The 13,161-nt window shown below is 49.1% G+C and overlaps 1 protein-coding gene across 2 annotated transcripts in view; it reads left to right on the forward strand.

The window, feature by feature from the left end:
- Nucleotides 1–11,218, forward strand: part of PECAM1 (platelet and endothelial cell adhesion molecule 1) — a 53,950-nt gene extending 42,732 nt beyond the window's left edge. For both annotated transcript variants that reach the window (XM_068530370.1, XM_068530369.1), the window contains 2 exons: nt 5,362–5,384; nt 10,177–11,218. In XM_068530370.1, the coding sequence (XP_068386471.1) occupies nt 5,362–5,384; nt 10,177–10,206 (53 nt within the window). In that variant the 3' untranslated portion in view covers nt 10,207–11,218. The remainder of the gene's footprint in view (nt 1–5,361; nt 5,385–10,176) is intronic.
- Nucleotides 11,219–13,161: the final 1,943 nt, after the last annotated feature.

A 13,161-nucleotide genomic window follows, 5' to 3' on the forward strand; every position in this document is an offset into this window, starting at 1 on the left:
CACTTGCCATTTTAACCATTTTTACGTGTACATTTCAGTAACACTAAGTACAGTCATATTGTTGTACGATCATCACCACCATCCATCTCCAGAACTTTTTCGTCTTTCCACACTGATACTCCTTACCCATTAAATGATAATTCCCCAGACCCAGCCCCTGGCAACGACGACCATTCTACTTTGTGTCCCTGTGAACTTGACTACGTTCAGCTGTTTTAATCTGTCAGATCAGGTGGTTGCATGAATGATCTTAAGTTGCTTTCCAGTCATAACATTCAGAGTCTCAGCGTCCTGGCGTTTGGAAGGGATGGTCATTTGTGTATGCCTTGGTGTCTCCAGACCCAGGCTCTGGAACATGTCTGTGGTGGGTGGGGACTCGGTCCCTTCTAAGAGTCACTCCCCAGGTCACTTGGCGCCAATCCTAATCCTCTGCCCACCTTTGACTCCACGTTTGCCCTTCAAATCTGAGTTAAGTCCTGGATCTCAGGGGCCATGTTACCGTGTTTCTGCTGCATTCGTGTCAGCCAGAGGCCAGCCTGGGCGGTTTTCTGTACTGCAAACCTCATGGAAAACATCCTCAATAGGAGACCTGGGGGTTGGTCTTGGCTCTGCCCTCATCAGGTTATAAGACTTGGCCCCACCCCCACTGCTCTCCCGTCAGACGTCAGTTTCCTCACAAGTCCCCAGTAAAATTTCCTTGGCCTCAGTGGAGCTGCTGCGGGGTGGACATGTCAGTGTTCCTCAGGAATGTATGTGGCCCTTGAGTGGATAAGGGCTGTTGTGGAAGGTGGGTTCTGTAAAATGAGGAGGGAGGGAGGCATCTCTTCCAACTCATTACCTCCCACTGGATCTTGACCACAGTCACGCACATCTGCTCTTCTGTATTTTTTCATAGTTGAAAATATATTGGAAAAAAATATTTTTCTATAAATTTATTTATTTTATTTGTTTATTTTTGGCTGCGTTGGGTCTTCATTGCTGCGCGCGGGCTTTCTCTAGTTGGGGCGAACAGGGGCCACTCGTTGCGGCACACGGGCTTTTCATTGCGGTGGCTTCTCTTGTTGCAGAGCACGGGCTCTAGGTATGCGGGCTTCAGTGGTTTTGGCTCGCGGGCTCTAGAGCACAGGCTCAGTAGTTGTGGCACACGGGCTTAGTTGCTCCGCGGCATGTGGGATCTTCCCGGACCAGGGCTCGAACCTGTGTCCCCTGCACTGGCGGGAAGATTCTTTTTTTTATTATTTTTTATAAATTTATTTTATTTTTTTTGGCTGTGCTGGGTCTTCATTGCTGTGCCCGGGCTTTCTCTAGTTGCAGCGAGTGGGGGCTCGTCTTCGTTACGGTACGCGGGCTTCTCATTGCAGTGGCTTCTCTGGTTGCGGAGCATGGGCTCTAGGCGTGTGGGCTTCAGAAGTTGTGGCATGTGGGCTCAGCAGTTGTGGTACGCAGGCTCAGTAGTTGTGGCGCATGGGCTTAGTTGCTCTGCAGCATGTGGGATCTTCCTGGACCAGGGCTCGAACCCGTGTACCCTGCATTGGCAGGCGGATTCTTAACCACTGCGCCACCAGGGAAACTCCTATTGGAAAATTTAAATTCATTATTAATATGTTGTTACAGTGACTCAAGCACAAATGGCGTTATGTTTTCTACTCTTAACTATTCCAACACCTGAAATATTCGTTTTTAGGAAAATATAAGTACTAATATAGTAGTATACTAGAAAATGTTGATATTAAAGCTTATTTTCCCATTGGAGTTACTTTGGCTTTTTTTTTTTTTTTTTTGACATATACATGTATCTATTCGTTTTCAAATTCTTTTCCCATTTAGGTTGTTACATAATACTGAGCAGAGTTCCCTGTGCTGCTGTTCTATTTTGTTGACATACAGCTGAGCTAACATCTTCCTGTCCCAGCAATTAACTCAGTCTGAGGCGAGGAAACCTCTCTGTCTTTGAGGTTTTTCACTTTCCAGCCGTTAGATGGTTCTTTGCTACATGTTCCCTGCCTGTTGGGGAGGGAAGGAGAGGGATTCTCAGAACTCGGAAGACTTTATCAGAAAGAGACCAAATTGAAGTCAGCCTCAGGAGAAGACAGAGCAAGCCCCGGGGACACTGCCAGAACGGGTGGAGAAAGAGATTTTGCCCCTCACTAAAGCTTCAGCTTTCTCAGGGGAATGGAGAGAATGCTGATAATTTCCTCATAATTTAGATCTGCAAGCTTAGCACTTGGGGTTTTTTTAAAGTTCTTATTTCCTTTTCACTTATTTGCCTGAGGTTAGGATTTGTCAGCAGTAGTAGCTCTAGTTATGGTTAATGATACGGCTTGCCAGAAATGGGAAGATTAGTCTGTTTTTGTGCTCCTCAGTACGCAGGCACGTGGATGATCCTAAGAAGTGAGCGTTGCAGGAAAGTGATCCAGGTTCCAGTGTGGAACCTTTCTCTCCCAGCCCTTAACTAGAACCCATTTACTCCCACCCGCTTGCTTTTGGACTTCGCGCAGGATAATCTGTTACTCAGCTGAGTTCTCTTGGTCGAGATGGAGGAGGCATCTTCCCAGGGTTTGCTCATAGCTTGGTGCTCCGGGTTGTGAGCTGACCTGGGGTCAAAAGCGCCCCCCACCCCACCTCTTCCTCCTGTGACTGGTGCCAGCTAATTCAAGGAAAGGTTTGATTCTTTTCCTCCCCCTTGTTCTCTAGTGCTCTCCTAGTGACATGAGCTAAAGGAGCTAAACTGTAGCTGGGTAGAGAGCCTCTCCGTAAGTGAGCTCACGGTTGTCCGTGGCGTGCTCGTCAGCTTCACTCAGCCTGCTTGAGCCTTGTGTGAACTGGAATTCCTGGCTAGCCGGGGAAGTTTGTGTCTTCACTCTGATTCGGCGACTGATGGTTTTACAGTGCTCCAGCTTATCCTGAAAGTACTTTATAAAATGGTTTGCAGTTCATCCAAAGTATAACTGATTGACATCTATTTACCCCAGTTTTTAAGACAGGAGAGTAAAGCGGTTTATTATAATTAATTAGCAATGCAGTCAAGTTCTTCCCTATGAAAGAACTAAGGTCTAGGATAAGATTTCCACAGTTTAGAGCAGAGGTTCTCAATGCAAGAGACATTTGGCGATGTCTGGAGACATTTTTGGTTGTCATAATTTGGGGCGGGAGGAGGGGTGCTACTGCATCTAATGGCTAGAGGCCAGGGCTGCTGCTGAACACCTTAGAATGCACAGGACAAGCCCCACAACAGAGAATTACCCAGCCCAGGATGTCAGTAGTGCCCGTGTCAAGAAACTCTGGTTTGGAGGAATTCGTTTCCTGTGACTCCTCCAAGACGAGAGCTGGTTTTCCTCCCTAGATGCCCTGTGCCCACCTTGGAGGTATCCTGGGCACATCCCACCTGACAACTGGTGGTTCTGGGGAGAGATGCCAAGTCCTGCTCCAGACACTAACCTATGTCTTTTGGATCAGGCAGGGCCCACCTCCCTCACTCAGCCTCTTTCTTCTGCTTTCTCTTTGCCTGGAATTCAGACTCCTGGGATACTTCTTAAGGGAGCAGAAATCCAGTATACCAAGAGTGGCTGGTCATGGAGACGGGACCAAAGAACAGAGGGGCCCTATGCCATGTCCCCTCTGGGAGGGAGAGAAGAGCACTTGAGGACCCATCCCCACCTATCCTGCGAGGCCCAGAGCAAACTAGCCTAGTGGGCACTGCCAGCCTGCCCCCAGGGTGGCATCTCCTACCTCAGAGTGCAAGGCAGTAAAACTTGCTCCATTAAAAAAAAATATATGGATACTACCCACCAGATTCTGGTACCAAAAAGAAACAAAACAAGTGCGCGTAACTTGGTGCTCCATCAGCATTATCAGCATACTTGAATTTTAGTATTCTGTGTCCCTGTTGCTTTAGGAAACACAGCCTGAGGCTCTTGCCCTCTTGTGTCTGATTCCAGAGCCCTTGGGGCTTTGGAGGAACGGGAAGCATGGGATCCTTTGGGTCCTCCCAGGTCAGGTTTGGGCTGGGGGTGGGGTGCTGCCCACAGCCTCACTCAATGTGTGGAAGTTTACACAATGGCTCAACTTCTTGGTCGGGCTGATTCATCCATTTGGCCTTTGACGCCTACCTCTGACCCAGCCAGGACAGAAGGGGGCCCCTTAGGAACTCCTGGCCCAGTTCCCTCTAGAGGAGACGCACAATGGAGCTGTGATAAGACAGGGTTTGAGGGGGAAGTGGACTGGTGGAAACAGGATATTTTTAAATTAGAGAAGGAAACAGAAGATTGTGACTCCCGTCATGACAGTGGGTCCTGAGACAGCCCAGGATTCAAAGGGACTGGGCTTGAGCTTGGGCGGCACCAAGGCCCCTTGAATTGCCTCTCAAGTAAGACTGAGGATTTGGGAGTGGGGACAGGGTATGACTCTCCACCACCTTTAAGAATAGCAACCAACCCCCAAACCCTCATCTCCTCTTGGGCCTTCCCCAGGCTTCTGTGTCTTCGGAGCCATGTCCATAGTGGGCTATTTGGGGAATCAGCCCCAACATGTAGGCCACTCCCCATTCAGAAACTCTGCTGTTAGTGGGGCCTGGTCCTGTCCAGGAGGCAAATCATAGCCCTCTCTTGCCTCTTGCCATGAAAACCATCTCTAACTAATGCAGGCGGGGGTCACTCACCTTCGACGCAATGTCTCCTGTTCTCTTCTGGACATTTTCAGAATGTCCAGCCAGTGCCGGCGTGCACCCTGGCAGGAAGACTGTGTGGTCTCCGGATGACTGAGAGGAGGCTCCCCAGGCCCTGCCCTTCAGACAGCACTTGAACCCACATATGCCAAGGGCGTTGGCCTTGTTGGTACTTTCTGCTCCATTGATCCCACTCCTGGGAACAGACAAGCTAGCATGAAATATGGAAATTGCTTTATTCCCAAAGAGGACATTGGCAGCATTATTTAAAATAGCCAAAACTTGGAAAGAAGCTCAACTTAAATGTTGACATTTAAGTCAACAGTGGAACCAGAGATAATTTTTACCTGCTTTCTACTTTTCTGTAGTTTTCAGGTTTTTTTCCCTAAACTAACAGGTGCTATTAATTTTTAAACAACTGTTTAAAATGTTAAACTAGCTGCCCGGGACGTTATATGCTTGTCACATGGAGCTACAGGGCCCAGGGGAAGCTCTCTGTGGGCAAAGGAGCCGTAAACCTGGGCACCCAGTAAGCTTGAGGGTCTGGCGTCTCCCACACCACGCCGCCTCCCGCCCTCTTTCCTTCACTTGCTTGGCTCCTGAGATGTTGGGCGCGCGGGGCGGGGTGGGGGGGTGGGGGCGGAGCCTAACTCGTGCTCTTTGTGTTGCTCACCTCCGTGTTCTCCTTTGTTTTGCAGATTTCGTGGAAAACAGATATTCTGTAAGTACACATTTCATATGCACTATTTTTTGAAAACAGTCCATCGAACAGTGAAGTATTTCCAGACTCACCCAGGTTCTGCAGCCCCAGCAATTACACCCCTGGACTAGCCTCATCTGTTTTAGACCAGGAGCCTGGGCTCCTGTGACTAGCCTGGTCATCAGGCTAGCCAGGTTTTCTAGGCCAGTTGTGGTTTTGAAATTCTCTCCTACTGTTTCCATCATTACCACTCAGCCCACTTGTGAAGGGAGAGCCTGGAAGTCTCCCGCAGGGTTGGGAATCTGGGGCTCGCAGCTCCAGATCAGCAAAGTCCACATTTCCTCTGAGTCTAGGTCCTTGGAGGTGAGGCAGATTCGGGGGGTGTACTTGGAGAAGAGAGGCATCCAACAGTCACCCTCACACACCAGGCCCTCTGCTGCAGGGGACACACAAGGTCTTTGATCCAGTGAGGGAATCAGATGAGTTTTCTTGGCTGAGAAAGCAAAGGGATAACAGCTACTCCAGAAGCCATGGAAACAGAGAACAGAGGTGCTTTGTTCTGCCTGGTTAGTGGTCTCTTCACCAAGGAGGGGTCATTTGGATGGGCCATGAGGAATGAGCTGGTTACAGCAGCGTCCAGGTAGAAAGATGAGCAGGGGCAGAGGCGTGAGGGATGGAGCAGCCTTCAGCAGCTCAGAGTGGGAGCAGACGAGGGTGCCGGTGACAAGTGATAGGGGAAAGGTCAGTTAGGGCTTGCTTGGGAAAGACTCGAACCCCTCATTATGAGGTTTCATTCTGTAGGAAATAGAGGATTTAGGAAGCTGCCACTTGGCAGATGGGAATGTTTAAAAGAAGTGCAGAGGCCCAAGTTCAAGTTTTGCAAAGACCCATTTTCCCCTATCTTCCTACTCCCAACCTCTTTATGAGCTACCCAGCAGCACAGGAGTTAACTAACTAGGCAGCTAACCTCTTAAGAAATGAGGGGTTTGTCTCTCAAACTGCTTCTTTAAGGTCTGGGAAGAACTTTCAGCAGGATTGCTGGTAGCCCTTCCAATGGGCCCCCAGCTTCCTTTGTTTTGCCTGAGTCTGAATTCTTGTAAAACAGAGAACTCATTATGCCTTTGACAGACAGGAAGCCGCTGACATTCTTTTTATGGAGGAAGGCTATCAATTTAAGGAAAAGAGGAATGAAATGAATGTCTTTTTCTAGCCTAAGCCACCCAGACTCCTGAAATCAGAGACTGTTGCATTGGAAGGAAAGGGGGCCCAATTTATGGATGAGAAAACCGAGTCCTGAATTGGCAGGACAGCTTGACCAGGGTCACCCAACTTGTTAATAGCAGAGCCAGGCCTAGAACCCTAGGTCTCCAGACTCCGCGGCCGGTCCACAACACAAGACTCCCTCCAAGAAGTGATGTCACTGCCCCAGCCATCATGGCGTTGCGAGAGTAGAAAGTGAGAACTTTGCCCCATGGGCCTTGTGGGACTCAGATAAAGAGATGTTCGCCCGCTGCAATAATCATGGCTGTGTCCACCCGAGGCAGGTCTGCTGGACCTGCAGGACTGACTTATTTACTTTTTCTTCAATCCAAATGGTCTCTCTGGACAAAGGCTCTGAGCTCTAGGACAGACAGAACTTTCCCTTTCCCCAGAAGCCGGCCCATGGCCCCAGGGGTCTGCTTCCAGAACGCTCCTGAGAGTTCACCCACGGCTGGTCCTGTGCCGCAAAATAATAAGGCCTTTTGGCGGGAGCACAGGGATTCCCAGCCGTTGGGAAAGGCATTTTGAATCTTTAAGGGAATGCGTCTTGTTTATAAAAGAAGCAGGTATAGTTTCCCTAATAATCAGCTGGTGAGGGTCAGGAGAAAATTAATTGAATTGCTCAGCAGGGAAATGGGAGGGGATTTCCTTCCTGAAATCAAACCTGGCGATCATTCCCAGTTGTTTAATGGCCGTTGCTTCTGAAAACATATTGGAGGAAATATCTTAACAATGAGATAGCCACTTAGCCAAATACTAATTTAGTATTGTTCGACTTGCTTCAATGGCACATTCTGACTTCATTTTTCCTCTGCCATTTTTGCCTTGTTTATAAATCGTGTTGTGGCCCAGGCAGACAGATAACGTGAAAGAGAACACCCTGTACTTAAAGGGATGAATCTGGACCTGCGTGGGTCTCAGGATCTTGGAAGGGACTTGCCTTCTTACTGACAAAAGGCAATTTCTAGTTACAACTCATCTCCTTCCCTCCCGGGAAGCAGCAGGCAGCTGGACTGCAATGGGAACAGCCCTGGAGTTGGGATCAAGAGACTGGGGCATGAGTTCCAGCTCTCCAGCCAAGCCTAAGCTTCCCCGTCTGTAAAATGGAGATGGTGATGGCAACAACAAAAGCAGTAATGTCTACCTATTTAAAGACCATCTTAAGGGTTAAGTGAGAAACATGTGTGCAGAGTACTTTGCAGATTGCAAACTATCATATAAAAGCTAATTGATTATCTATTTTAAAGTTCTTTTCATCAAACACTCTGGCAGCATAAGGCATGGATGGAGAATTTACTTCACTTGGCCCTGAAATGTCCCTGTCACCTGAGAGGAAGGTAGCAGTTGCTTACCCAAAGCACAGGATTCAACCCAAGCCAAGCTTTGACAGGAAGCAGAGACCCACATTCAAACTTGACTTTTCCCTCATACCTATTTATTAGACATGTCACTTCAGGCAGATTTCCTAACCTCTTGGGGCCTTAGCTTCCTCATTTGTAAATTGGAGGAAATAGAACCCTCTCACTTAGTTGTTGCAAGGATTAAGCCAGCACCTAGTACAGATCTGGTTCATTGGAAGTGCTTGGGGCGGGGGGGGACGACATTCTAGCAGCAGGAAGTGGAGATCCCAGGAGTGTTAGAAGCAAAATGACCTTTGAGAGTGTCCACACCATGTTCTGGCCAGAAGTGGGGCAATTTCTTGGCTGTACTTGGTGCCTGACAGCTGGCCTCTGATTTACACACAGGCAAGCACAGCCTTGGATGTGAGCACGTTAACCTTAACTTCCAAATCCCCAAGGCCTGGATGACTGTGGCCCAGCCTTTCCCATCTCTGGAGCTGGTCCTGCAGCAGCTCCCGGAGCACTCACTTCCCCTGGAGAGGGGAGCGGAGATGTCTGGGGAAGGACTTGGTCTGGGGCCTGCAGAAGGCTGGACACCAGGGTCACACACACACACACACCCCGCCACCCCCAGCCGAGCGGAGGAAGTGGAGCGAGGGTAGCTGCCAGGGCTGGCGGGCCTCCAGCCCCCAGGGGCCAACACAGCTCTCTTGGCCTGCTTGCCTGGGTCTCTCCTGGCAAAGGAGGAGGCAGAGCCTCGGCCTTCCGGCTGGGGCCCCACAGACCTGCATCCTCTTCCGAGAGGCTCCTCAGCCCTGACAGGATCAGAATAAAACAGGGACTCCATCTCAGCCAACCCTCAGGGAGACGGACAGCCCAGCCATGGCGTTCCCAAGGCCTTGGCCAATCCCCACAACTTCTACTCTTGCCTCCCCCTGAGATCCACCTGCAGCAGGGGGCCCTGTGCTCACAGAGGGCCCAGAGTCAGGCACTCAGGCAGGTGCTGCCTGCTCTTGCGGACTCACTGCCGCCCAGGGCCCAGTATCTCCCAGCATGCTCCACTCTTGCCCCCTTGCTCCGTCCATTCATCAAAATCCACCTCACCTCGCTGCCCAGCTAGGGTCCGCTCACCACCTCTCAACTCCTTCTGCAGTTTGTTAGGACCTCTTCCACCTTCTACTTCATGCTAACATTGTTTGTCAATAATGGATAGGATATAAAATTCTCGGGGGCAGGTTCTTGCATCCTCAGCAGAAAGAACAGTGCCTGGGTCAGACGGGGGTCCAGTCACTGATGGGTGTGTAGGTGACACACATACCCTGTGGAGCAGTTAGAGAACACTGCAAGGCGGCATCTGGAATTTAAGAAAAAATTTTTTTCACTTTTATTGTGGCAAAATATACACAACATGAAGTTTACCATCTAAACAACTTTTCAGTGTACAATTCAGTGGCATTAAGTGCATTCTCATTGTTGTGCAACAATTGCCAAATCCATCCACAGAAATTTTCATTATGCCAAACCCAAACTCTGTACCCATTAAGCCCTAACTTCCTATTTCCCCTTCCACCCAGAATGGCAGCCACCATTCTACTTCCTGTCTCTATGAACTTGGCTCTTCTGGGGACCCCATTTAAGTGGAATCACTTGTTCCTTTTGTGTCTAGCTTATTTCAGTTAGCATAATGTTTTCAGGGTTTATCCATGTTGAAAGGAATCAGAATTTCATTCCTTTTTAAGGCAGAATCATATAATTTAAAAACATTTAGGTTTGATCATTTGAGTTCAGCCTCTCATTTTTGAAATATAAAAACAGACCTAAGGAAGGTTCACCTCATGTTAGAGGCAGAGCTGGAGCAAGATACCAGGTGTCCCTTAACTTTCCTAGTCTTCCTCTTTTCTAGTCTTCCCCATGTAGCACCCATGGGACCTAGTGCTGGGTTCACAGTGGGTGCTTGATGAAATTGGCTGCTAGCCTGATGTGCAACGTGTCTGCGGGGGGAGTAGAGGCTGCAGGCCCTACAGAGCAGGTGTGGAGAGAAGAGAAAAACGAGTGTGGGCAGGAGCTGCCCCGCGGGTGGTGTCCTCGGATGACAGCGCTGCTTTGCAGTTCCTTTGAGAAGTGCTATGTGCAGTTTTTCGTATCTTTCCGCCAGGCCAGTCTCCAATCCTGAAGGGTGTGACCATAGCGTGTCTTGTCTCTTGTCACTGCAGAGAACGGAAGGCTCCCTTGATGGAACTTAGGACTCCGAGAGCACACGCCCCTCCCTGGGAGGACACCCACATGCTGAGAAGAGCAGATGATTCCTGTATTCCAAGAGTTTTGTGCACTTATTTATGAACCTGCCCTGTTCCCACCGAACGTGGCAATTCCTCAGGCCAAGTCACCAGTTCTTAAATCCATCTTAACTACATTTATGTTGGGTATAAAGGGCTAACAGAGGGGCTGGTTAATTTCCCACACGGCCCGCCTCCCACCAAGCCGGAGCACCCTCGGGAGTGGAGGGAAGCAGCAGGAGGTTCAGAGTAAACTGGCCACTGAGATATTTTGAAACTTGAATATTTTGTCTTGTACAGAGATCAAGAACTTTTCCAAGTCCCCTCATACACGGAAACCGGTTTCTGTTTTGTAGTCAATCCCTCCGAGCGAATGGCCTGACTTGGGGGCTAGTTTTTCTCTTTGCCTTTGGTCCTTCAGGGGTGTGTGGTTCTGGGCAGTCCTTGTTCCTTGGAAGTGCACAGCATGGACCAGACAGCTGCACCCTGTCCCCTCTACCACCTCACCTGCCACAGATGGGAAAACAGAGCTGCATGGGAGTGACCCCTTTGAGATGCCAACTTGAAGATGAGGTTCATTCTGTGCAAAGCACCAAATAGAAAATGAAGTTGGACAAAGCACAGATGTTCTTGAGCTGGTTTTCTATTCCCTTTCTTTCTTTTCCTCTACCGTGCTGAAGGCCGAAGGACAGGAAGATGGTTGCCTCCAGCAAATATTTTTTTTTAATAGAAGAATGAAATGCCTATTTTTCTTACTAATTTTTTGTTATTTATTCCTTGCTAAAGGAATGGTCTCCCGAGGTCTTCAGATGTTTCTGATGGTGCCCTGAGCGGGTGGATGAGGGGCTGTGGCCATTCTGCGGTGGGATTGCACGAGTGATCACACCCAAGCGGAACCACCTCCCTTGTCCTCCTCACTGACACAGCCGCAGGGACCCTGAGGGCTGTTGTATTAAATAAATTTGATCTTTACTCTTCACAGACCTGTGAGATGTCATCTTCTGAGAGGCCACACGCGTACAGAATATCTGTTGTGCCTGGGGACTCCTCAGAGCACCCAAGGCCACAGAGAGAACCAAGCAGGTCCTATCAGCAGGCCAGGGCCTCGGTGGCCTTCACTGAAGTCACAGGTAGTCTGAGTCTCAAACCCTGAGTTATTAATATCCATCAGCTGGTGCTTCTCTGTTTGCTTCCTAGCTGAAACCTGCTAGGCTGTTGTCAGATTGAGTGAACAATAACAACCCCCCCAAACCAGGATGCCCAGTTAAATTTGAATTCCAGATAAACAACAAATAATTTTTGAGTATAAGTGTGTCCCATGTAACATTTGGGACATACTTATAGTATAAGAGTATTCATTTATCTGAAATTCAAATTTAACTAGGCATCTTATGTTTTATCTGGTAACCCTACTGACAAAGCCTCCTCCCACCCCTCTAGGCCTCAGGATCCACCCTCCCCCGTGGCCTCAGACCAGACCTCCCTGCCCCACAGGCCAGCACCGCCCGCTGGACCCGAAGGCAGAGGAGATGTGCGTGTGTCCTGGGTCTGCGGAGGCAGAAACCTGAAGGAGCCTCTTTGTCTCTTCATCTCTAAGATGAGGAGGTTAGACTAACGGTTCTTAACATTGGGAGGGTTTAGATTCCTTTCAGAATGTGATGGCAGCTGTAGACACACACAGACACACACACACACACACACACACACACAATGTTGTATCACAACGATGCTATACAATTTCCCAGTTTTCAGAGCCATTGACTCAGCGCAGGACAAAGCATTAGATAATCGCTAACAACCTTCAAGCCTGATAGTTGTTGTGTCGGTGATTTGGGGTGCACCCCGAGCCCCCGTGTCAACTCCTCAGTCCCTTGCTGCCACCAGAGCAGAGCATTTCTGTGGAAGCTGGGAAGACCCTGTTCATACTGCTTATAACTTATTTATGGAGGATAATTGGGTCTTTATTTTTCCCCTCAGTCTGTATGTCTGAGGAGCAGGCCACACATGCAGGGGTCTTTCTTTCAGTATATGTATTTTTTAATTTTTAAAAAATTTAGAAATTTATTTATTTATTTTTGGTTGCGTTGGGTCTTCGTTGCTGTGCACGAGCTTTCTCTAGTTGCGGTGAGCGGGGGCTACTCTTTGCTGCGGTGCGCAGGCTTCTCATTGCGGTGGCTTCTCTTGTTGGGGAGCACGGGCTCTAGGCACATGGGCTTCAGTAGTTGTGGCATGCGGGCTCAGTAGTTGTGGCACACGGGCTTAGTTGCTCCTCAGCGTGTGGGATCTTCCCGGACCAGGGCTCGAACCCAATGTCCCCTGCATTGGCAGGTGGATTCTTAACCACCATGCCACCAGGGAAGTCCCTCTTTCACTATATTTAATGGCTAAAATCTCCCAACTCAGGATCCTGGTTCTGCTGTCCTAACCTGTTGCCATAACCAAACGTCTAAGCCTGAGCTCATCACGTAACAGGAGGGTCCAGTCACCATTTCCAGGAGAGGAAGGATGTTTTCTCAGCTGTGGAACTTGTTTGTTAGAGCTCCCTCTTGTGTCCTCATGTTGTAATCGCTCATTGGAAGTTTTTCCCTCTTCTGAGGAGCCACACGAGGTCAGCCACCCATTTCATGAGCACATACCGAGCGCTCCACCCGCGGAAACTGACTGACTGAACTCTCACTCCGTGACATAGACTCAAGATGGGCAAAGTGATCCCAAGGTCAACATTAATTCATTCACGCAGTGGTTTTCTACCAGGGCGATTTTAACTCCCGGGGTCACGGGGCAGCGTCTGGAGACATTTTTATTTGTCACAGTTGGGTGGGGATGCTACTGGCACGTGGTGGGTAGAAGCCAGGGAGGCCGTTAAACATCCTACAATGCACAGGACAGACCCCTATGACAAAGAAGTATCAAGTCCAAAAT

Source organism: Eschrichtius robustus, chromosome 20 (assembly GCF_028021215.1).
Source record: "Eschrichtius robustus isolate mEscRob2 chromosome 20, mEscRob2.pri, whole genome shotgun sequence".
NCBI classification, from domain to species: Eukaryota; Metazoa; Chordata; class Mammalia; order Artiodactyla; family Eschrichtiidae; genus Eschrichtius; species Eschrichtius robustus.